Source organism: Cricetulus griseus (assembly GCF_003668045.3).
Source record: "Cricetulus griseus strain 17A/GY chromosome 1 unlocalized genomic scaffold, alternate assembly CriGri-PICRH-1.0 chr1_0, whole genome shotgun sequence".
Classification (NCBI taxonomy): domain Eukaryota; kingdom Metazoa; phylum Chordata; class Mammalia; order Rodentia; family Cricetidae; genus Cricetulus; species Cricetulus griseus.
In genome coordinates, this window is record NW_023276806.1 from 192,672,180 (window position 1) to 192,697,677 (window position 25,498).

General features: G+C 45.3%; 1 protein-coding gene and 1 long non-coding RNA gene across 2 annotated transcripts in view; one reads left to right on the forward strand and one right to left on the reverse strand.

The window, feature by feature from the left end:
- Positions 1–2,004, forward strand: part of Slc13a4 (solute carrier family 13 member 4) — a 37,669-nt gene extending 35,665 nt beyond the window's left edge. The window contains exons 15-16 of the mRNA XM_035452002.1: positions 639–776; positions 1,825–2,004. Of these exons, the coding sequence (XP_035307893.1) occupies positions 639–776; positions 1,825–1,962 (276 nt within the window). The 3' untranslated portion in view covers positions 1,963–2,004. The remainder of the gene's footprint in view (positions 1–638; positions 777–1,824) is intronic.
- Positions 2,005–9,552: 7,548 nt separating this feature from the next.
- LOC100771577 lies at positions 9,553–20,871 on the reverse strand. The gene is made up of 3 exons (XR_003480304.2): positions 20,756–20,871; positions 10,830–10,883; positions 9,553–10,190 (listed from the first exon to the last, which is right to left on the reverse strand). It is a non-coding gene; the product is annotated as an uncharacterized LOC100771577 (long non-coding RNA).
- Between the last annotated feature and the right edge of the window lie 4,627 nt (positions 20,872–25,498).

A 25,498-nucleotide genomic window follows, 5' to 3' on the forward strand; every position in this document is an offset into this window, starting at 1 on the left:
ATGAGTGGAGCAAGTGCTGAAGTCCCCAAAGTGATAGATACCCTTGATCAAATGACATACCAGGAAATGTAGGGCACGAAGGCGCCCACCAATCTCCTACAAGGTCTTTCCTGCTCTATGGAATGCCAGCTCTCGGGGCTACTCTGCTCTCTGCTCAGATGTCTGCATCTGCCTCTGCCTTCCAGTGCTGGAACTAAATACATGTGCCACAATGCCCTTCCAAACCATTTCCTGAAAACACGGCTATACTGAAAGCAAGGTCATGGGTTCAAATCCCAAAAAGGGCAACTAAACTGTCTTCCAGGGTGGGAGAGTCCCTCAGATCTATACCCCAAGGGTGAGGGATTCTTGCTCCGATTAAAGACACTTATTCATGAGATTTTCTTATAGAAGGGATTTCTTAGCTAAAGAGTGAACTTCAAGAACCATGTCACTAAGATGTCCCCTCCCCCTCAAAGCTCAGACATCCACCTTGGAGTTGCCTCAGAGTTTCAGCCCTGTGAGCAGAAGCACTGCATGTCCAGAGGGCAGGGGACTAACAAGCCCCAGACCATGGCGTCCAGACCAAGCCATCATTAGAGCACATTCCATGCCAACCTCTTCTCAGGGTTAACGTCTCTGTGACTCCTCTCTTCCAGTCTGAGACACTGCACATCAATCCACTATACACGCTGGTCCCGGTCACCATGTCTATCTCCTTTGCTGTGATGTTGCCGGTGGGCAACCCCCCCAATGCCATCGTCTTCAGCTATGGACACTGCCAGATCAAAGATATGGTGAGCTGTGGGTGCCCTCTGCCAGGCCCCAGACCATGAGGGTGGTTTGCTGTGTGGCTTCTCCTGGAGTCTATTTCATAGCAGGCTCCCAGCGCTCTCGCTGGTGTGTGGAAAGAATGACTCCTGTAGAAAGGTTCTTGGTTGGCCTGTAAGCTCCAGGAATAGCAATGGGCTTTTCCTAACTGTCATCTGGGGAAAAAGTAGGCACGGGGAGAGAGAAAGCTACCAGGGCACAGGCTGTGGCCTCATTCCAGAAGGCATGAGCTTGCACAAACCTTCTGGACAAGTGCTGATTCATTCATGGACAATGGAGTTATGAGAACCTGTATGAACCCGGGTGAAAGGCGTCTTGTGAGAACAGCATCCTTCTGTTCAGTTCTCACCCAAGCAAGGAAGCCCTGAAGCAGGGATACAAAGTAAAACGCCTCCACTCCAGACTCTGGTTTCCAGCTGGCTCACAAGAGATGGCGCTGCAGAGACCTTCTGTGGCTGCCATTAGTGCTGGGCATGCCCACATTCCACTCTCAGCCTATAATTATGGCTGATCTTAATCCTCATAGCTGACCACAGGCGAGGAGAAAGTAAACAAACTAATACAAACCACTGAGGCCCAACTGTCTGAAGCAGGGTCCCATTACCCTTGCCGAGGTAAAACTTTTCCTCAGCAGCCACACACAACAGCAGAGCTCTCCTTATGTTTAATATAGTTTCCCCTCATTTGTTACACAAATCACTACATTCCTCAGATCTGGTTTCCCAGGTAGCTCACAGACCTCCTAGGATTCTGCTTAACGATGAGACATTGCTATAGGCAAGAAGTTGATTCTTATCACTCTCCCATGCCCCTTACCCCCACCTTTCCAGTCCTTCCACAGACGGGTGCCACTTGATGAGGTAGAATAGAGCTGGAGAAGTCCAGGAAGCTCTTGGGAGGAATCAGAACAGCGTGGGGGCAAAACTAAGGCGGGGCCTAGGAAGGGCTCACGGTGGGGCAATCTGGCTACTGTTGACTCAGAATGACCGGGGCTTTCTGGCTGTTGTCCCACAGGTGAAAGCTGGCCTAGGAGTCAATGTCATTGGCCTGGTGATAGTGATGGTGGCCATCAATACTTGGGGAGTTAGCCTCTTCCACTTGGACACTTTCCCAGCCTGGGCTAAGGTCGGCAACATCACGGATCAGACCTAATGCAAGTGGACAGTTATTAGCAGAGCCAGAGCTGAGCCATGGGCAAACAAAACCACCAGGAGCACACAGTCCAGACCCATACGGAGGACATCCCTGCTGCCAGATTCCTCCACCAGCCACCAGATGTGCTGGGTGTGTTTCCTGCCCAGCCTGCCTGCTTCCCTTAGCACCACTCTCAAGAAAGCCTACAGTTGCTCTCTCCGTGTCCAGCCTTAACTCTTCCTGAAGACCAGAACCGCTGCAAGCCTTAGTTCCCCGAGGGACGCCTCACAAACTGACTGGCCTCACCTGGTTTTATGCTCCCTGTCATACTTTCCTAGGAAGCAGAAATAGTAGAAACTCTGCCTACACAGACGAGACCTGTGAGCTCTCTTCTTGGGGGGAAAGCCTTACCTAGTATTCTCAAGCATCTGTGTCTAGAAAAAGGTAACCCCTGGGAGGTCCTCTTTGTGGCAATCTGTACTTTGGTCAGTTTTATTTGCCTTAAGTATCTCTCTTTAGTGGTTCCCCTTTACCTTGGCACCAAATTGCTGGAAAGAAATAATATTCCCCTTAGAAAGAGGCTGGCCTTATTCCATCAAAGGAAAGAGGTGGGAAAAAAAATTGTGGGATGCAAATCTCTATGCATTGTCATTAAATGGAAATGCCATTGCCTTGGGAGTATGGTGAGGGAGAAAGAAGGTTCATATCTGTCTTATTAGAGAGACCAGAACTCACAGTATTATTGATATACAATTGCTTCTCCATTTAATGACTAGCTTGTTTCTAAGAACACCAAGTCCTAAGTAGTGCCCAAAGACCCTGCCAAGCCCTTCCTATGCACCCCTGAGCCCTTGGAGGGGAGATGTGTCTTGGGTTCTTTACAATGTATTAAACTCTAACTGCTTAATAAATGTTTCCGATGGGGGGGGGGACAATCACTGCAAAGCAAGGCCTACTCCTTCCGCTGGAGAACCGAGTCATTTTTCCTATCAGATGCCCTTGCAAGGGGGTTAGATGGAGATCTCCATCCCTTCTGTTTGCTGTCATTCTATGCTTCTGATTTCACTATCAGTTGCTTGTTAAGTATCTTAGAAAAGAGGAGTCTCCTGCAGGTACCACACTGTTGTAACCGATTTCAGTTGACTACTGATGGCATACAGTTTCTTGTGGCAATTTATCTGTTAAAACACACCTTTAGCTTACCATGAGTCTGAGCTGTGAAGTTCCTGGTGTGCCAGTCAGCGCTTCCAGGCTCCACAGAATGTAACCAACCAGGTTTAACCAGGAATACAACCACTTACTTCTACCTTACTAATTAGCACAGCCAATCACACAGCCAAGACTTCACAAGCCCAAACACAATGCCAATAGTGCAGCTGGCTTCAAAGTAATGGCATCCCAATGCAATTTGCTTTCAAATGTTTTGAGTCAGGGTGTTTGTCCCATTATCGGAATGGCTTATCACGGTTCGGAACCATTAGAGAACTCCTGGGTTAGACAAGAAAAGCATAGGTAATATAATTCGGGGAGAACAGGAAGTAAAAAGACAAAGGAAAGTTGGCTCAAGTAAGTGTACTTGGAATTGCTGGCCACCTTCAGGGACTTGGGTCTTCCTCGGGGAAAGCAATGACACCTCCCACAGCAGTGGCTGCAGGAGAAGGGTCTCCATTAGTGGATGCTTTCAACCATTACGGACGGGGCTGTGCACAGTACAGCACTGTCTTCCCTAACCCAGACTCTGGCCAAACATGACTGCCTACCTTGACAATGGAGTGGCAGACGTGATTAACCGCTGGTCATCTAAAAGCACTTCACTTCAACCCTTGCCATTGCAGGGTCTGATTTTTATTTCATTATAATTTTGTTGTTGTTTTTTGTTTTTTGTTTTTTGTTTTTTGTTTTTCGAGACAGGGTTTCTCTGTGTAGCTTTGGAGCCTATCCTGGCACTCGCTCTGGAGACCAGGCTGGCCTCGAACTCACAGAAATCTGCCTGCCTCTGCCTCCCGAGTGCTGGGATTAAAGGCGTGCGCCACCGACGCCCGGCTATTTTTATTTTCTACTATCCCTCAGCATTTGTGAAAATACAGTCATCTTACAATAGCTCATCTCCCAGATGATGAAACAGACCTGAGGGTATTATTAAGTATGGCTGCATCTTATTCTTGTAAGTTGAGTATCAAATTTGCTCAACGCTGCCTTTGAAATCCCTTTGAGTCATCTATGTCATAGCTACCTTTGGTTACCAACTTGATGCGTCTGCAAAGAGGCAACCTCAACCTAAGAACAGTTCCCATCAGATTGGTGGGCATGTCTATGTAGTATTTCCTTAATTGCTAATTGGCATAGGAGAACATAGCCTCTGTAAGCTGTGCCAGCCCTGGGCAGGTAGGTACCTGCGCTGTGTAAGGCAGCTGAGCAAGCCATGGGAAGCAAGCCAGTAAGCAGCACTCCTCCTTGGCCTCTGCTTCAGTTTTTGCCTCTAGGTTCCTACCTTGAGCTCCTGGGTCTTTTTGCTTAACCCATAAGCAAAAAAAACTCCTTGCTTTACAAGTTGGTTTTTTTTTTTTTTTTTTGTCAGAGTGTTACTAAAACACAGCAACAGTAAGCACGGGTATGAGCTCTCACATTTAGAATTTACACGTCATAAAGACTTACATCCATCATCATGGTTTTTAAAAACTGCTACTTCTACTCCCATGGAGGATATGTGTCAGCTACTGTGGCATTCATGCCATGACTAGTCTGAGTATCGGGCGAAAGCCTGGAGATTTAGTTCAACACAGAGACGTCCGGCCACTTGTGCTATGTGCATCTTTCCATCTTTACTCGTCTGCTATTTTCCGGGGAGAGAGCAGCCTTAAATACATTTACAGCACAGTGGAAAAACCCTAGGTGCAAGAGCGCATGGAGAAACCCCAGGTGCAAGAGCTTATAGAGAGCTTGTGGAGAGACTCCAGGTATAAGAGCTCGTTTTTGATGCCAGTGGGCAAGGCCAGGGCTGTAAGACAGGACTAGAAAACAGGATGTACCTGTGGTTATTGGCTGACAAGCAACTCACAGAGACTCCGTGGGGGCTGGGACCCAACAAGCTATATACAGACGCACACCACTGTACAGGAGGGACTTGAGCATCTTGGGTCTTGCTATCTACAAGGGGCCTGGAACCAATTCCCTGAGAATACCAAAGGCAGCACAGTTAGTTTCACATGCAGACACTCTACGGTTAGTATCTCTAAACACTAGAACCACTGTCAGTACTTCAAGATGCTTGACCCACAGACAAAGAGAGGCTGAAACTCTCCAAATGAACGCGGTTTTACATTGTACTTTCTGTCCTAGCCCTGTGCATCTGCACATGAGAGGTGACACACAACACCTTTCCCACTGTCCGGCCACTGTGGCAATGACTCAGGCAAAGCTCCACCCTGGGCTTTTTCCATAAAAACCCTCTCAGGTCTCACACTGTGCCTTATAAAAACTGCCATCCATTACGTCCTCTTATATGGCTGAGTATGCTGAACCCCTGAAATCCTAAGTACCACAACTCCCCATGAAGAACAAGCAAGGTCTTTAAATATTTTCCCTTCGCTCACTGCCCTGTCCCTTTCCACAAGGCAAGGCCCTAAGAGCAGAGGAAAAGAACTCATTGGCAGGTATCAGGAGCAAACCCAAGGCTGGGAGCTTAAGGGTGGCTTCATTTGCTACAGTACAGTACAGTGTTCTTTCACAAGGAGAACCGTTAGAGTAATGTTTAAAATGTGGGAGGCCTCAGCAGAAAAACAAACACCAGCACAGTATCCAGGGCATGAGCTTTTGAGTTACCGAGGGGAAATGAAAACATCACACATGTGGACATGTGCTCCATTGCCAGCAGGACAGACGACGAGGAAACCCACATGTCACTTCTCTCTGCAGCGGGAGGAGTACACTCTGAGTAAGTCAGAGAAAAAGAAATGAGGTTTCTCCTTTACACCAGAAGTAGGTATCTGCTTAACTCCATAAATCACCAACTCAGAAGATGCCATTGTGATGGCTCACAAAAGGTCACCCCTTAAGAATATTAAACGTTAGTTGGCTTTTTTCTCTAGGTTTATAGTTAAAGATATGTCTTTCAAGTTTAGTGTGCTTATTTAATTTCCAACAATCATGCCAGGAAGCGATGGCACATACTTTTTTTTCCTCTCTTTTTTTGAGACAGGGTTTCTGTGTGTGTAGTCCTGGCTACACTGGAACTCACTTTACAGACCAGGCTGGCCTCGAACTCACAGAGATCCACCAGCCTCTGCCTCCCAAGTGCTGGCATTAAAGGCATGCACCACCACCCGGCTTAGCCACCACCACGCTGTCTGACACATACCTTTAATCCCAGCCTGGTCCAGGACAGCCGGGGCTACACTGAGAAAACCTGTCTCAAGAAACAAAAATACATACACACATAAAATAATTCCAATAATCCTTAAGTCTTCTATTTTACGTGTCAGAGGAGCTGTGGTAGTATTTTAGGTAACTCTCTCACGGTCACCCAAGGTAGTTTTCTTAAAATACATCCACAGATTCCTCGACTATTTTTTTAAATGGAGACAGGGAAGGCCATGTCTTGGTGATGGCTCTTCACAAGCACAACCCCACTCACATTACCAGCTTCCAGTCCCTGCCCCCCACAACTTACAGTAGTTCCAGACACTTCCAACACTTACGTCATTGGCAGACTTCTTACCCAAGAGCTGAGCTACCTCTCACTGCTACAGAGCAGAAAGCCAGGGCTGGAGATAAGACTGCAGCAGAGCACTTGCCCAGGCATCAGAAAATAAACAGCAACAAACAAACAAACAAACAAAACAGGAGACTGTACCTGAACCGCAAACTTGCAACTAGCCTATATTTATTGTGTGCCCATTTCTTTGGTGGAGCTGAAATTAAGGCAGTTCCCCTTATAGAAACAATCCTATCAATACAGACAAGTGTCACTCCTGAGGGAAGCCCTCAGTCCCCAAGAGTTTGACTACATAATAAGACCATAAGAGTTTGACTACATAATAAGACCATAAGAAGACCATGGGACTGAAGAGATGGCTCAGTGGTGAAGAATACTCACTGCTAGTTCAGAGGACCAGAATTCATTTCCTAGCACCCCCACCAGGTGGCTCACAACCATCTGTAAGTCTAGCTGGATGGGATCTGAGCCTCGTGTCTCCTCAGGGTGCCTGCACTGACATGAACATACCCATATGCAGACATACACATAATTAAAAATAATATGAATAGGGACTGGAGAGATGGCTCAACGGTTAAGAGCACTGACTGCTCTTCCAGAGGACCTGAGTTCAATTCCCAGCAACCACATGGTGGCTCACAACCATCTGCAGTGGGATCTGATGCATTCTTCTGGCATAAAGGCATATACATGCAGATAGAGCATTCATATACATAAAATCTTTTTTAAAAAACATGAATAAGTCCCCGGGCGTTGGTGGAGAATGCCTTTAATCCCAGCACTCGGGAGGCAGAGGCAGGCGGATCTCTGTGAGTTTGAGGCCAGCCTGGTCTCCAGAGCGAGTGCCAGGATAGGCTCTAAAGCTACACAGAGAAATCCTGTCTCGAAAAACCAAAAAAAAAAAAAGAAAGAAAAAAGAAAAGACATGAATAAGTCCTTCTTTTATATAAAGACCTAATCTCCTAATATCTAAAGGCCCATCATCTCCAAAGCTACCCATACAATTTGCCAACAGCTTTCTAAGGAAGCCTTTACCCAGCATTCTGAATATCTTCAAAGATGACAAACCTTTCTTCTTTGGGGCTGTAGTTTATTCTGCTAAGCACCTAGTGATTTACAATCAGATCTTGTGAACTGGGAGGTACAAGGACAGTGGGTATCGCATACTTTATGAAATTTTGAAATATTTATGAAATACAAGACTAACCACAGAATACCACCACACTCTACATGATTCACCAGCTGGTGAATTGAAAGCAATTGCAGAAACACAACAGCAGTATGACCCAAAGCATCGTGTTTCAACTAGTACCTGCTATTTATTGAACAGTTTGCAAAGCACAGTTTAACAGAGCACGTACATCATCTCAATTGTTTCCCATGAAACCCTCATGAGCTAGGTGTCCCATTTCAGAAGACCACACCACTTGTACACCGCCCACCGCTAGGGAGGAGCCAAACCAAATTTGTTCTTCCTCTGTCTCCCACCAAAAGATGATTTCTACAGGGATAAAATGCATCCCCCGCCCTCAAGTATGAGCGCCATGTTCTGACTCCCATATGGGACCAGTGTCATCCCTTTCTTAAAACAGGTGTCTCTAAGTAACCCTTGCTGCTGTTGTCCACCAAAATATCTTCAGAAAGGCATTGTCAAAGAAGCTGCCCAGCAAGTCCTCTGAAACAAGACACACTGTCTTTGTGCAAGCTAGACTTTTAGAGCTTTATCTTATAGCTACACTCTGGGCAGGTATGGACAGCAGGGTCAGGGTTGTCACCACGCCAGCAAAAAAGCCACCTGAGCATTCACTGGCAGCACATTCAATTATGAAAGATCCATTCAATAGACTCTTACAGAGCAAACAGAGGGTTAAGGTTCCTTGTTCTTAACATACTGTCATGGAATACATTCCGTTAAGAATAAAAGAGCAAGCTGAGTATGATAGAGCAGGCCTTTAATCCCAGCACTCGGGAGGCAGAGGCAGGCAGATTTCTGTGAGTTCGAGACCAGCCTGGTCTACAGAATGAGTTCTAGGACAACAAGAGCTACAAGTTGAGACCCTGTCTCAAAAACAAACAAATGGTGGTGCAGTGGTGGCACACGCCTTTAATCCTTGCACATGGGAGGCAGAGGCAGGAGGATCAAAAGTTCAAAGTCATCCTTGACAATAGTGACACTCTGTCAAGCAAACAAAAGTAAAGGGAAAGGAAGAGACAAAAAGCAAAGAGTACTGTGTTAAAACAAACAAACAAAAACACACATGTGTTTAAACACTCTCTCAAAGGTACACAGGAAACTGACACAGGATTGCCTGAGGAACTGTACTAGAGAACAAGACAGAAGCTGGGAAGAACCTTTGTGTGAAATCACTTTCCTATCGTCTCCTGTGAGCACAATTACCTTTTAAAATATTTTTTACTTTAAAAAAATTATGGACTAGGCCAGACACCATGGTGCACACCTGTAGTCCTAGCACCTGGAGATAAGGCAGGAAGATTGCTTGAGCCCAGGAGTTCAAAACCACCCTGGGTGACACAGGGAAACTATCTTTAAAAAAAAAAAAAAATGATGATGGTGTTATGCTTGATGATCCATCCCGATTCAGGGGGGGAAAAAGCTTCGATTATACAGAAAAGTGGAATTTTCCCCATGGTCTCATCTTATCATACATCCGGACATCTCTCTGAGGGGGAATCACTATAAACTTATACAAGTAAGTAGTACATATTTTAATGTTAAAAATTTAACATTCTCTTATCAACAGCTTCTCACTTACCCACCTGTCATACAATGTTGCATGCAAGCATAAAGAATGGTTCTTTTAATGGCAGAGTCGGAGCAAATACATCATTAAAGAAAAACACTCAGGCTAAGTAAATGGAGTGCTACTCAAGACAACAATTATTTTGCATGTTTTAAAATTTCCCAGTTCTTACAGAATTCAGTTTCTTGGTTAATCCAGCAAATGATTTATTGGTTAAATTATCAATCATGGAGCTCAATGATAACAAAATAAATGGATAATTCACTAGAATCTGGCTTGAAAGTACTGACTTTAATTAATTTGGCAACAAAAATTTAGTTAACAAACATCTAACAATTAGCTCTTTTAACTGCTAGACAGTGAAATCAGCTATCCAAATCCATGTTTTGTTTTCTCTTGACAAGAGATGGTAGAACTCCCAGGAGACGGGTGAGTAAATTCTAATAAAGATTGTATTTGCTAACCTAGCACCATAGTTCCAGGCTCAGGACTCATAAGTAGCTGGATGGAAGTTATAGGAGGAAGGGCAGCTGCCAGAACGTAAGGTAAACCTTTGACTTCTGGCCCCATGTTGGCTTTGAGGCAGCAGGCAGGGTGTGAGGCTGAAGAGGAACACAGCTTTGGGTTGTGGCTATGAAGGAGGCAGGCCCCTCAGGAGGAAACTGATGAGTCCAGAGAGCAGTGCCAGGCAGGCATCAGGAACTAGGAGGTTTCTTCTTGGCTTCCAGGTCCTTTTTAATATCGTCAAGCTTTTTAGTCAGGTTTGGCATCTTTAAAAGAAAAAAAGGAGCATTGTAATTTAGCATCTACCTAACCAATATTCCTTCACGTCTCTTCTATTAATAATGGCTTTGCAAGGTTTTGACTTCCTCTGGAGGAGACCCTCTCAATGGTGGCATTTCTAGCTGCATATAAAAGCCATCAGCGTTAAATTTATGTCCCCCCCCCCGAAAGCCAGGCCCAACACTCAGCCCTTCAACCCAGTGTCAGCTAAAAGATATATACATCTATATGCAACAAATCATAAAGCAATAAAGTCCCTGACTAGAAAACTAAATTCTAGCGATGGGAATCCTTTAATACAGAGGAAAGCACAATCCCTTGTCTTTCTAAAACACCTTTTAGGATTCCCCATCTGGCTGTGACACCCAGTTCTCCACTCCCCCTCCCCCAAACTGCCATCCTTACATGAGCCACACTATAAATCCACATCTACAATTCTCTTGTGATGATGTGGGGACTTAAATGAGTTCAATTATTTTTTCAAACAATAGGAAAACTGTCTATAAAACTAAGAACTCATACTTATGGGCCTTATTTATGCAAGTAGGCAAACCTCACCTGAAGAGAGAAAAATAACTATGAAACAGTTACAGGGAGCCAAGGAAGATGTGAGTATGGCCACTTACGTCATAGTTCTGAGCCAGATACATTCCAACCATGTTGCCCAAAGTAAATCCAAGCTGAAACAAGAGAACAGGAGAGTTACACTGCAGACAGAATCCATCATTGGCCTGCAAGCAGGCAGAACACACGTGCTACATCTTCTCAAGATGCACGGCAGGTGAGTGCGTGCCCAGGTGCTCCGTGTAAGACTGCAGGAGACTTGGAAGTCACATCTTTCTTCTATGAAACAATCACATTCATATGTGCCATGGGCCAGTGTCAGAGATAAACCGGGGCTATGAGCAAGTTTCCCTTATCTCTACAAGCCCCCCTAAAATCCTGAATGGAGGTCTAGAAACGCAGGTGGGGTTCTGATTTTGTTACTGAATGCTACTTGGTCTCCCTTTTTGTTTATTTTATTGTAGGTGCTGTTACTCCTGTCCACAGCTGATAAAGAGTATTCAGTTATAAGCACCCACTGGAGCTGGGCATGGTGGCTCACTCTTGCAATCCCAGCATTCAGGAGACAGAGGCAGGAGGATCCTCCGCAGTAAGAGACCAGTGCGAGTCTCAGCTACAGAGCAAGAGTTCCATCCCACACATACACAGCAAGACTTGGCCTCAAGACGACAAACAAAGGAACAACAACAAAACTCATTTGGATCAAGGAAGTTTAGAAAATAAAGGGGCTCTCAGAGTCTGTCTCTCCATATTTCAGAGGAACGATAGTGGTTTGCCCAGGGTTATTCACAAAAGCAGCACAGGACAACTTGAATTACTCACAAACTAAGATCCACAAGGGCAGAAGAAACAGGAAACTGACACATCACTGAGCCCAGCACAATGCCAAGGAACTAAAGGGCAGGGCACTTAAGGCCTGTGGGGAACTTGGCTCCCACTCAACAACAAAAGGAACAAGAACAACTTTTTGAGAACTGTAAATGTTTATCCTACTGAGTATTTTCCTGAAAATTTAGAGCACTCCCTATACAAAAATGGGATAAGTTCCTCAGCTTTGGGTTTTAATGATGACAATTCTGTTTTCCCCAGTGATTTTTTACTTTTTTTTTTTGGGGGGGGGGTTCAAGACAGGGTTTCTCTGTGGCTTTGGAGGCTGTCCTAGAACTTGCTCTTGTAGACCAGGCTGGTCTCGAACTCAGAAACATCCGCCTGCCTCTGCCTCCCAAGTGCTGGGATTAAAGGTGTGCACCACCACCACCACCCGGCAAGTGACTTACTTACAGAGCTCATAACAGCAGGCTAATTTCTAACTTAATACACTCAAATTGGCATGTAACCTCTCCCCATTACTTTGTTTAAACAGTGTTGCTTCTGCTCCATCTCAACAGGGAAGTTAAAACAGAAATCAAAGCACAGCCCTGACTGTATCATCAATCTCATGTGAGGTGCCTATCAAATCTCCCACCTAGATGCACAAGGGGCAAGGGTACAGATGGGGTCCTGGAGAGAGGGCTCAGGGTTGAAAAGCATGCATTACCACTCTTTCAGAGGACCAGAGCTCAGTTCCCATCACCATGTTAGTTAGCTCACACTGAGTCCAGCTCCAGGGACCCAACACCTCATTCTGCCTTCTGCAGCCGTCTGCACTTCAGTGTGCATACTCCCACCCCAACTAAAAACCATAAAAATAAAGCCTAAAGAGGAAAGCAGCAACAACAACAACAACAACAACAACAAACCCCCCTGGGTCTTTCTATAGTTAACCTTTAAATTCCAGGGCAATTTTAAATTGGATTGCTGTTAGCAAGAACGTAAATGAGGCTATCTGGTTTCTAATCCCTGACCATTTTCTGATGCTTTAAAAAATCATTACCGCTGGATGTTGGTGGTGCACACCTTTAATCCCAGCACTCGGGAGGCAGAGACAGTCGGATCTCTGTGAGTTCGAGGCCAGCCTGGTCTCCAGAGCGAGTGCCAGGACAGCCTCCAAAGCTACACAGAGAAACCCTGTCTCGAAAAAAAAAAAAAAAAAAAACAAAGAAAGAAAATCATTTCCAAAGTGGCACCAAGAAGCAAAATTACTGTTTTTTTCCACTCTAGTCGATCCAAACCACAAGTTCTTGAAATCCAGAAAGATAGTTAAATTTGAGACAAAGTTTATAAGGAAGAGGGAAAAAAGGAAAAGAAAAGAAAAGAAAAGAAAAGACCTGGAGGATACTATCTTCATACAGATCAGAAGGAAACCAGGACTGAGAAGATGTCAAGAAGCAATAGCACTAGAACTCGGGTTGTGAGAGCCATCCATCTATGTGCCTTCAGGTGCACCATTCAACCGGCCCCAGCTTCGCTGAGCTTCCTGGTCTCTTAAAATAGCCTAACACTGAAATGTTCCAGCTCACACTTAAAATTCCTGGTTCTTACTATGTATGTCTCAAAATAAATACAGGCTAACAGATATCTAGTGTGGTTCTGTCTTGGCAACATCACCGAGCACTGGTGCACAAGAGAAGGGAACAGTTATTTTAAAACACAAAACAATGACGCCCTGTTCCAGTTTCAGAGTACTACCAGATTTAACAATAAGACATTTTAAATAGGATATATAGCACAATCTGAGAAGTCACTCACTCAGAGAAATGATACCCAGGAAGTCAGGAAAGCATGCAAGATCTTCAGGAGATGTCAGCAGGCAGGAACAAGCTGGAAACATAAAATCTAAACTTCCCCTCTGGCCTCTACATCCATGTGCACAGGCAAGCAGTGTTAGTGTCCAGGCACCTGTACTGGCCTGTCCTTGGGGTTCTGACAGGATACACCCTCAGCTGCAGCCACTAAGAGGGCACATTCACTATGTCCCCTTTTAAAAGGGGCCCTGCCTACCTCTCAGCCACCTCTCTCCTCCTCTTTCCTTTCTCCTCTCTCCTGCTCTCCTGTCTCCGAGACTGGTCTCCCCACTTCCCTTTCCTCTTTTCATGATCCCTTTCCCTCATTAATAAAAAACCCTTCTGCTTGAACCCTGTCATGTGGTGTCTTTCTCTCATGCGCTGCTTTTCTTGAATTACAAGTAGCCCTGCATGTATTCATGTGTACACACACACATACACCACACACATAAAATAAATAACTATTTTTAAATGTCTGCCTTTCAAATAATACCATCAAAGATAAAGCACAAACCACAAAATGGAATTATTTGTGAATCATGTATCTGTTAGTATTTGTATCCAGAATAAAGATCTTTAACAATTAAATAACAAAGAAATATAATCCAATTTTAAAAAGCTTTGAGTGGATTTCTTCAGAGAAGACACCCAGTCAACAAGCCCCTAAAATGTCTGATGTCAGTTAGTTGTTGGGGAACTGAAAATCAAAACCATGACGAACCATGGCACACCCACTAAGATGGCTTTATTGAAAAAACAAAACAGAAGACACCCAGCCCCTGCCCTGCAGCACGGAATGGCTAGCAGGCACCACTACAATGAACAAATACGAAATGGAGAGATGGGAAAGACAGAGTGGGGGGATGGGGTGGGAGACAAAGGACAGCAGACAGATGTGAGGAGCCTGTGCAGCCACCTGAGGCCATGGTAATGTTCCGCCAGGCTGCTGCTGAGGTCCATTCTGATGTCCAGTGTCTAGGCTGCCACCTGAGGCCACCTGAGGTGGTATCTGCACCAGGGCCATGTCTGGGTCCATGGTCCTATTGCAGCTAGGGTCTGTGTTGATGTCTGTGACCGATGTTAACACCAAAGGCCATGTGGATGTCTGTGGTCTGAGCTGCCACCTGAGGCCATGGTAATGTTCCGCCAGGCTGCTGCTGAGGTCCATTCTGATGTCCAGTGTCTAGGCTGCCACCTGAGGCCACCTGAGGTGGTATCTGCACCAGGGCCATGTCTGGGTCCATGGTCCTATTGCAGCTAGGGTCTGTGTTGATGTCCGTGACCGATGTTAACACCAAAGGCCATGTGGATGTCTGTGGTCTGAGCTGCCACCTGAGGCCATGGTGATATCCAAGGCAGTACTGTCACCAGGTATCATACTTATCTGAGTGGCCTGCACTGTAACCTGAGTTCATGGTGATGTCCAGCCCATGCTGTGGCTAGGGGTTATGTCTGGATCTGAGGCTCAAGTTACCACCTAGGACATTCAGATGTCTGTGGTCTGGGCTCGTGCCTGAAGCCATGTTGATGTCCTACCCTTCACAGGCCACTGCATGGGACAGCTGGTCACAGCATCAGTGTAGACAATGGTGGGACTGTGGGGGAGCTTCTTTCGGGGAGGAAGGCTCAGCAGAGACTTGGGCTAGCCAGCTCAGCTACCACCCAAGCCCAAATCCAGGGCCTTGAGTTGGCCCACCCCAACACCTACCCCATTCAATGAGCAGCTAGGGCACATGAAGGGGCAGGTCTTACAGAACCACAGCTGTAGGATCCCCATGACTGCAGCAACAACAAGATATCCAAGAGGACACAGTGACAGTAAATAAACCAGTGGCTGTCTGGGTTGGAGAGGGGGATAAGAAAAGAATCCTAACATTATACAGTTTCTTTTTTATATAAAACAAGACAGAGTGATAGTTACACTGAGTACACTAAAACCACTGAATTACAGACATTAGATGGGTGGATTTTTGTCTCAATGTGAGAGAGAGAGAGAGAGAGAGAGAGAGAGAGAGAGAGAGAGAGAGAGAGAAAGAGAGAGAGAGAGAGAGAGAGAGAGAGAGAGAGAGCTAAAATTTGATAAAAATAATGTCAGCTACATGGGATGAAATGGAAGAAACCAAAGACAAGTTCATAGCTTCCAAAGTGGACTTTTTCAGAAAGAATGCAATGCCAGAGGAACAAAAAAGCAGTCAAATAAATGGTACAGCCTGCACAGAAGAAATCTAAAAATACTGTGCAAGTACTTTTTTAAACACATGAACAGATCAGTCAACAATACTTTATCCATTAACATTAAAAAGGCACTGACTGTGAAGGGGAACAAAGACTACTCCAAAAAAGAGGCAGCTGGCCTTTGCTCAAGCCCTTTCCCTTCAGAAAGTTGTGTCTGGAGATCGGTAAATACAACTACATTTATCTGGGGACGGCTCCTGGCAAGAACCCAAAGTGGTGACAAGTCCAAACTATGACTCATCAAATTCTATTTTCAAAGATAACATACCCAAGCCCAAGTTACTGACAAGGGTTTAAGAATCTAAAAAGAAGGGTAGAGAGATGGCTCAGTGGCTCAGAGCATGTATTATTCTTGCAGAGATGAGAGTTCAGTTCCTAGCACCCACATCAGGCAGCTCACAAACACCTGTAACTCACCAGAGAACCGAATACCTCTGCCTTCCAGGTGTGTGTGTGTGTGTGTGTGTGTGTGTGTGTGTGTGTGTGTGTGTGTGTGTGTGTGTGTGTGTGTGTGTGTGCAGGCTAGCGCATGTGTGTGCGTGCATGCACACACAAAACACACACACTTAAAATAATAAAAATAAATCTTAAAAAGACTAAGCAAATATAATTACATACTAGAATTGAAAAGGAAGCCTAAAAATATTTGGTCTATGGTGAGAACATCTACAACACAAAACTATACATTAACTAACTAGAATTAATAAAAAGCAAAGTTGGTAACAATATTTTAAGTGTTACTGATTATTATCTGCATGGGTATTTTGCCAACATTTATAATGTACATCACTTTCGTGCAGTACCCACAAAGGCCAAAAGACGACATCAGATTCCCTAGAACTGGAATTACAGATGTTGTGAACCACTGTGTCTGTGAACCACTGTGTCTGTGCAGCAAATCAAACCCACATCCTTTGTAAGAGTGCTCTTTAAAGCTGAGGTATCTCTCTGGCCCTGTTAAGAGTGTTCTTAAATGTTAGACTTAAAAGAAGAAATCAGAAGGCCTTCCAAGGAAGCACACTACCATTTCCGTGTCTTAACTTGGTGTGAACACTATCATAAGATGCTTAATGGCTGCTCCAATTAGTAAAAATGTCTATATTCTGTACATTAAAACAAAACCCTAATAAGGATTAAAAAAAAACAAAACAACCTCTATGCTTCCTAGAAAAGCAGTTTTTAAGAGGTAAGCTATGGCTGGGTGCAGTGGCACACGCCTTTAGTTCCAGCATTCAGGAGGCAGAGGCAGACAGCTCTCTGAGTTCAAGGCCACCTGGTCTACAAAATGAGTTCCAAGACAGCCAGGGCTACACAGAGAAATCCTGTCAAAAAAAAAAGGGGGGGGGCTACGTTTTATATTCAATAATATTGCTTAGAGTATAAACTAAGAAAAACAAAATAAGAAAAATATTAACTCTTAACTGTGCCAATATTCAACAGGGGCACATGAAAATCCTTCTGGGAAGGAAGGGTCTACTGGTTTGCCTGCTCTCAAAGAAGCTGGTGAAAATATTTAACTATCTTATAACCAAAAGCAGTAATGAAGTGAAAAGAAAGACCTAAGGTTAATGAGGGGATCCATGCCAGGGCACGCCTCACACTAACACCTGGAGCTGTTCACACTGGCTCCACAACTGCAGAGAAGCCCACCCACATCCCCCAGCACACTCTAACCCTCTAGATCACTCACAATGCCTACTGCAACGCAAGGCCACAGAGACAGTCAGTCCATCCCTCTGTACTGTTTCAGAATGACAAGGAAAGACTGTACACATGCAGTGCATATATGCAGCTGTTTCCTAGCGTCTTTCGTCCGTGCTTAGTTAAATATGCAGGTGGGCCCAGCAATATGGAGGAAGGACTGCCTGCAAATGAAATCAGTCCCTTGTATGTCCCCGGACTAAAGCCCTCGGCAGTGAAGATAAGCAGCAGCATGTCAGTCAGACATGAGAGCCCTTCCAGCTCACAAGCTGGATTCCACAGGAGGCAGCTGGTGCGGCTGCTCTTCAAGAAGAGTGGGAACGACTCAACCTGCCACACAGTGAGCAGAGCAAGCTTCCGTGGGTCAGTCATGGAGACCTTATGGCCTACATGAAAGGCAGCAGTCTGTTTCCTTGACTCTTGATCCTCACAGCCTTACAGAACCACGATTATTGCCCAGATTTACCCTGGGAAAACTGAAGCACAGAGCAATGAAAGACCCTAGTCAAGACTACACAGTGAATCTGGCCTGGAAAATGGCTCAGCAGGCAAACACCCCTGCCACCAAGCCTGGTAACCTGAGTTCAATCCCCAGAACCCATATGGGGCAAGGAGAAAAGCTGTCCTCTGACCTCTGCATGTGTGCGCCCCCACAGTAGAGACATACAGAGACAGATACATAGACGGATGGATGATAGACAGACAGACAGACAGACAGACAGACAGACGTGATTTAAGAAAAATCTGCTGTATGTAAGATGCACCACTGTATCTCATGATTTTAAGAAAAAATTATGTAAACAAGTGAATACACATGTCAGGCCTATGATATCAACAATGAAGCAGTTTTAAATAAAATGAGGGACTGGAGAGATGGCTCAGGGGTTAAGAGCACTGGCTGCTCTTCCAGAGGTCCTGAGTTCAATTCCCAGCAACCACATGGTGGCTCACAACCAAGTGGGAGTTATGTGTGGGTAAAGCAGGGAGGGACAGTCAATCCAGATGAGCTGGGTCTGGGAGAAAGGCAAATAAGAGATGCTGACAGTTAACAGAGGGAGCTGGAACACACAGAAAAGTTTTGGAAACTGTCAGTGAAGATATGAAAGGTGACAGCTTGATAAAGAACACATTCCCCAAGAGTAAATTTAGAGAGCACAGTGGCTCAAGACCCAGGCTTAAGCCATCCTGGTAACTAAGAGCAGAGGGAAGCAGCCAGTGAAAACAGGAAAGATCTGCTACAACCAGATGCGGTCCACACTTGGAGGGCAGTGACCAGTCACCCTCACGATGCGATTCTGAGTCTTAACACCGCAGAACCTAGGCAGCACAGTACACAGGCCCCCAAAGCTAAAGGAAGATGCGATTTCACAGCCGCTGTGGGCTCAAGAGGAAAGACGGACTGATACTGTGGCAATGCTCACAGTCGGCTCCCCATCCACGTTTTTGAAATAACTACAGCCAAGGTAGGGGCAAGGTGTGGAATGAAAGGAGGATGAGGGGTGGCCATTTTAATCCAAAGGGAAGGGAACACACAAGCAACATAACCAAATGCACAAGTTTTACATTAGTCCCCTGAGCAGCAACTGAGGAAACATTTCCGAGGGTCACAGAGGGACTGAGATCCTCCTCCCATCACTCCCAACCCTCTCCTATCATCTGTCTGTGGGACACAGATACCTCCCATTTCTGATACCTTACAAAAGAGGAGGGGCAGTATGTCTTTAGTAAGTGCCAATATTCAAGTGTTTAATGTATTGGCTCCTTTTGGAAGCTCACAAGTGCAAACTGAAGCACAGAAATTTTAAATAATCTGCCCAACCCCCACATCATGAGAATAATAAGATAGGGGACAAATTCAAGTGTGATTCTGAAGTCTAAACATTTTTGTTTGGGGTTTTTTGTTGTTGTTTTCCAAGACAGGGCTTCTCTGTATAGCCCTGGGTGTCCTAGAACTCGCTCTGTAGACCAGGCTGGCCTCAAACTCACACAGATCCACCAGCCTCTACCTTCTGAGTGCCCTGCAGTGGAGTCTAAACTCTCAAACACTAGGCCATGATGGCCAGTGTTTTCTGGATGACATGGCTAACATAAAGAGCAAGATTTGCTGAAGTTAATAGTGTCTGACTGAGTCTACAACATTTTCATGCCACCTCTGCCCACCTGTATCCATTTTTCCCCAACAAAAGCAATGAAAAGGAGGAAGGCCCAGGTCAAGAGAACACCGGTGGGGGCCAGGTTACTACCTGTGCTAAGAGTCCGAATGGACAGCTTCAGCATCTCTCCTTAAATGTTGAAAAATTTGAATTCCCAAAAGAACTCACATTAGTAGGGAGCAACTTAGTCCCACACCAAATACACTCATTCGGCAAAAGCACGCAAAAATGTTGCGTAAACTGACTTGTTATCAAGGAGATCCAGATGCAGTAGAAGGGCCAGTCATACCTTATACTAGCTGGTTGACACTGCTTTTAAAAGTGACTCCTAACAAGTAAACAACTGTTCATTACCCCTACCTCCTAAGCAAAGGCACAGTTAGGACACTGAAGAAACGCCCAGAAGCAAGAAGAGCAGGGGCCTGTCTTTGTGGGGCAGTTTAGGTCAACAATCGTGTTTGGACCAACTGGACTAATGGCAACTCCTTCCTGGAGCACCAGGTGCCCACTGACCATCTGAAAGAAAGAGGGTAACGCTTTATTAGAATTAGAAGATAAAACGTCAAGTTTGAAAACTTTCGTCTGAAAACTGGACCGGCAAGGTCTCCTGGAAGCCTCAACGGGCCATTTTAGAAATACTTGATTTTTTGCCAGACAACCTGTTAATTCAAAGGGGAGAATGGGATAATTCGCTTTTGATTCTCATTTTTCACTCCCCTCCCAAAAGGGTCTGTGTGTGTGTAGGGGGTGGGGTGGGTGCGGGGTGTCCTATTAAGAGTTCCTGGACTCACTCCCCAAAGCGTGCAAACCATGAAGGTCTGAGGGTGTCCCTTTCCCCGGGTCCCTCGCTCGCTCGCTCCGACCTCGTGAGGCGGCTGGCCAATGCACGGCTTGCGAAAGGCACTGTAGGGGTCTCAGAAAAGCCAATTACGAGGCCGAGTACGGGTCGGGGGTCGGGCTGGGGGCAGAGGGCAAGTCACCGGGGGCCTCTCTGACCAAACTCTCACCCACTGGGAAGACGCAGCGAGCTCGCGAGCTCGCGGTGGGCGGCTCTGAGACGCCTCAAAGTGTCCACAACTTGAACGGCTGCGTCTAAACCCGGGCGAAGGACCCGAGGCCGGAGGGGGACGCGCGAGCTACCCCAAGGGGCGGCGGCCGGCTCGAGCCGCAGCTGCGGAGCGGTGCACCACCGGCCCGGCCCGGCCCGGGGCCCCGATCCTCCGAGGCGCCACTCACCACGAACTGGAGCATGATGTCGGCGGGGAGGGCGCGGAGGGTGTGAACGCCGCCTCGGCTCCAGCTCTGCTCCCGGACTCCTCCTCCCCGGCGCGAGGGCGGAACCCGCCGTCAGGTTCCGGTTTACGCCCGGCCCCGCCCTCTCCATTCCCGGAAGCGACTTGCGGTGCCGCAGCGCCCCCTGTCGGTCATCTCCGGGAGCGAGGTGCAGGCCTGAGCCTCTCTGAACCAGCAGGGGCCTGGGTTGAATAAAGCCCAGGGTTTTACCTGATTTCAATTGTGCAGTCAATTATGATAACACAGTCGGACTTGGCTGAGGGTGAGGTGCCGGGTCCCATGCCAGGTGAGCCTTTGCAGAGCCCACGCCAGTCGCCCCCACAGCGGACTCTCAGGCGGAAAGTGGAAATTTCCCATTTTTCTTTTTTTCATTTTTTTAAATAATTTATTTAACTTTATTTTATGTGCAGTGGTATGATGGTGTCAGATCCCCCGGAACTGTAGATACAGACAGTTACAAGCTGCCATGTGGGTGCTGGGAATTGAACCCAGGTCCTCTGGAAGAGCATCAGTGCTCTTTAACCGCTGAGCCATCTCTCCAGCCCCCATCTTTCTTTTTTTCAAAAGCCCACGATGGTGCCTTGCAGTCCTCGGACCTGTGATAAAGAATGGAGAGAGATCTTCGGAGACTGGCACAGCAGGATCCATGTAGTGATGGCTGGCAGCCACCAGCAACTGCCTGATGATCCATGTGAGGGTCACTAAAGGCCTGTGCAAGTGCTGCTTGCATCAGCCACCATGTAGAAGCCAAAGACCAATGTGGACATGAGCATTCTTGGCCTGTCACACTGCTGACCACCTCCTTCATACACAAACACAAGGAAACAAATACCCTTCTCTCTTCGAATTCAACTTTATCTGCCTAAGTGGAACTCTGGTTTCAAATAACAGAAAAACAAATCATAGCTGGTCTAGCCGTGCACGCCTAGAGTCTCTGTACGGAGGGTCAAAAGCAGAAGGCTTGAGGCACGTTCAAAGTCAGCATGCTTGACATATCGTGTTTTTAGGTGGGTCAGAGCTGGATAGCAAGACTGTGTCTCAGAAAAACAACCAGGAAAACAAATCATATTATCTTAAACCAAATGGGAGTGTGTTATATGGATATAGAAAAAGTATAATGTATATTTCTAAGATATATTAATTTTTTAATTGCTTAGCCTGCATATATGTAGGTGTACCAAGTGTGTGCCCAGAGCCCTTGCAGGTCAGAAGGGGACACTGGATCCCCTGGAACTGGAGTTATGGATGATGGTTATAGATGGTGCTTAGCCACCATAAGGTTGCTGAAAACTGAACCTGGGTATTCTGGGAGGAAAGTGCTCTTAACCCTTCCCTGAGCCATCTCTCCAGCCTGTTATCAGAATTTTCTCTCCATTTCTGCTTTTCTCATCCACCTGTTCATCGCCTGTCACTTTCCCTCCTCCTCTCCCACTCCACTGCCAAACTGACAAAAGATCTGGTTATAGGAAAAAAAATAGATAAAACTTAGAGATCGGGCTGGAGAGATGGCTCAGAGGTTAAGAGCACTGGCTGCTCTTCCATAGGTCCTGAGTACAATTCCCAGCAACCACATGGTGGCTCACAACCATCCGTTATGAGATCTGGTGCCCTCTTCTGGTCTGCAGATATACATGGAAGCAGAATGCTGTATACATAATAAATAAATAAAATAAATAAATAAATAAATCTAAAAAAAAAAAAAAACTTAGAGATCACACACCACCAAGGAGAAGATTGATAGATCTGACATATTAAAATGTGGGGAAAAACTGAGAAAAATAACCTAGTAAACTTCAAGTAAGTATCTGCAGAGAAAATGGGGAAGGTCTGAATTTATTATACAATTGCTTCATACCCATAAAAAAATAGATAACCCAGTGTACTGGCTAGTTTTATGTGCACCTGATAAAAGTTAGAGTCATCAGGGGCCTCAACTGAGAAATTACCTCGATAAGATCCAGCTGTAATGCAGGGTGGTGGTGGCACACGCTTTTAATACCAGCATTCAGGAGACAGAGGCAGGAGGATCTCTGTGAATTTGAGGCCAGACTAAACTACAGAGTTTCAGGACAAGCAAGGCTGTTACACAGAGAAAACCAGTATCGAAAGAAAAAAACAAAAATCCAGCTGTAAGGCTTTTTCTTCATTAGTGATTGATGGAGGAGGGCCCAGCCCAGTGTGGGTGATGATGGTTCTGGCTTCTGTAAGAAGGCAGGCTGAGCAGGCCAATAAGAAGCACCCCTTGGTCAGAGGAAAGGTGGAGCTTTAGGCCCCAAACCTGGGAGCAGTGTCAGAGGGAGGCCCAGGAGCCAGGAGTGATCACCGGGTGAAATGACAGAATGACAGCAGCGGTTTTCCAGCAGTAACTTCCAGGAACTATCACAAAAACTTCCTCTGGGAAAGAGCACCTGTGTCCCAACCAGCACCCATGACACTTCTCGGTTGGAGATACCCCGCTACTACATCCACCGCTGGACCCTCAGTCCCGCCTAGACCTCCAACAGTAGGCGCGTCCACCGGAGCTGTAGCCCCACTTGCACCTGAAGGAAAGACACCTGAGCACTGAGCAAAGGAGGAGCGCTCACAGGAGGCTCTACTCTGCTTGTGCCTGAAGGAGCTGTCAAGGGAGTCACAGCCCCCAGAGAGACCCCCTGAAGCACAAGCTCCACCTAAACCAATTAGGGTAAGTGATGGGTAGACAACAAGGTAAGGATACACTAAACAATACAAAGAGCAATACGGCACCACTAGAAACTAGTGGAGCTAGTGAACATCCCAACACAGATGCAGATGAAGAAAACGACCTACAAAATAACTTTATAGCTGGGCGTTGGTGGCGCACCACTTTAATCCCAGCACTCGGGAGGCAGAGGCAGCCGGATCTCTGTGAGTTCAAGGCCAGCCTGGTCTCCAGAGCAAATGCCAGGATAGGCTCCAAAGCAATACAGAGAAACCTTGTCTCGAAAAAAAAAAAAAAAAATTACTTGATGAGGATGAGGTCCCCAAAGAGGAAATGAATACTTCCTTTAATGAAATGGAGGAAAAGACAAAAAATTGGAAGATATCAACAAATCCCCTAAAAAAAAACCAAGAAAAAGCAATCAAGCAAGTGAAGGAAATTATTCAAGACGTGAAATCTGAAACAGAGGCAATAAAGAAAACACAAACCGAGGGAATTCTGGAAATGGAAAAACTGGGTAAATGATCAGAAACCACAAATGCAAGCATAAACAACAGAATACAAGAGATGGGAGAGAGAATTTCAGGCATTGAAGATATGATAGAGGAATATTCATTTGTCAAAGAAAATTTTAAGCACAACAAATCCTTAACACAAAACAGGCAGGAAATCTAGGACACCATGAAAAGAATAATAGGGATAGAAGAAGTCCAACTCAAAGGCACAGAAAATACATCCAACAAAATCATAGAAGAAAAATTCCCCAACCTAAAGAAAGACACCCCTGTGAAAATACAAGAGGCTTACAGAAACCAAATAGACTAGACTAATAAAATAAAAATAAAAAAGTCCCCTCATCACATAATAATCAAAACAATAAACATATAGAATAAAGAAAGAATATTAAGATCTGCAAAGGAGAAAGGCTAGGTGTCCTATAAAGGCAGACCTATCAGAATTACACCTGACTTCTCAATGGAAACAATGAAAGCCAGAAGGTCCTGGTCAGATGTTATGTATATACTAAGGGACAACGGATGCCAGTCCAGACTACTTTACTCAGAAAAGCTTTCAATAACCATGATGGAGAAAACAAGATATTCCATGATAAAACCAAATTTAAACAATACATGTCCACAAACCCAGCTCTACAGAAAGTACTAGAAGAAAAATGCCAACCCAAGGAAATGACCTATGTCCACAAGAACACAGGAAAGACATGAGCTTATCACAGTAGCAAATCCCAAAAAAGGGAATTGAACACACAATTCCATCACTAACAACAAAAACAAAAATAACAGAAACTAGCAATCACTAGCCATTAATATCCATTAATAAAAATGGTCTCAATTCACCTATAAAAAGACACAGGCTAACAGATTGGATACGAAAACAGAATCCATCCTTCTGCTGCATACAAGAAACACACCTCAACCTCACAGACAGACATTACTTCAGAGTTCCAATCAAATGGACCTAAGAAACAAGCTGGTGTAGTTATCCTAATACCTAACAAATAGACTTCAAACTAAAATCAATCCAAAAAGATAAAGAAGGGCATTTCATATTCATCACAGGAAAAATCCATCAAGAAGAAATCTCAATTCTGAACATCTATGCCCAAATACAAGGGCTCCTGCCTTTGTAAAAGAAACATTACTAAAGCTTAAATTACAAATCAAGCTCCACACACTAATAGTGGGAGACTTCAACACCCCACTCTCACCACTGGACAGATCTGCCAGACATAAGCTTAACAGAGAAATAAGGGAACTAACAGATGTTATGACTCAAATGGACTTAACAAACATCTATAGAACATTCCACCCAAACACAAAAGAATATACTTTCTTTTCAGCACCTCATGGAACCTTCTCAAAAATCAACCACATACTTGGTAACAAAGCAAAATTCAACAGATTTAAAAAAAAAATTGGAATAAACCCCTGTACCCAATCAGATCACAACAGCTTAAAGTTAGAATTCAACAGCAACATTAATTTCAG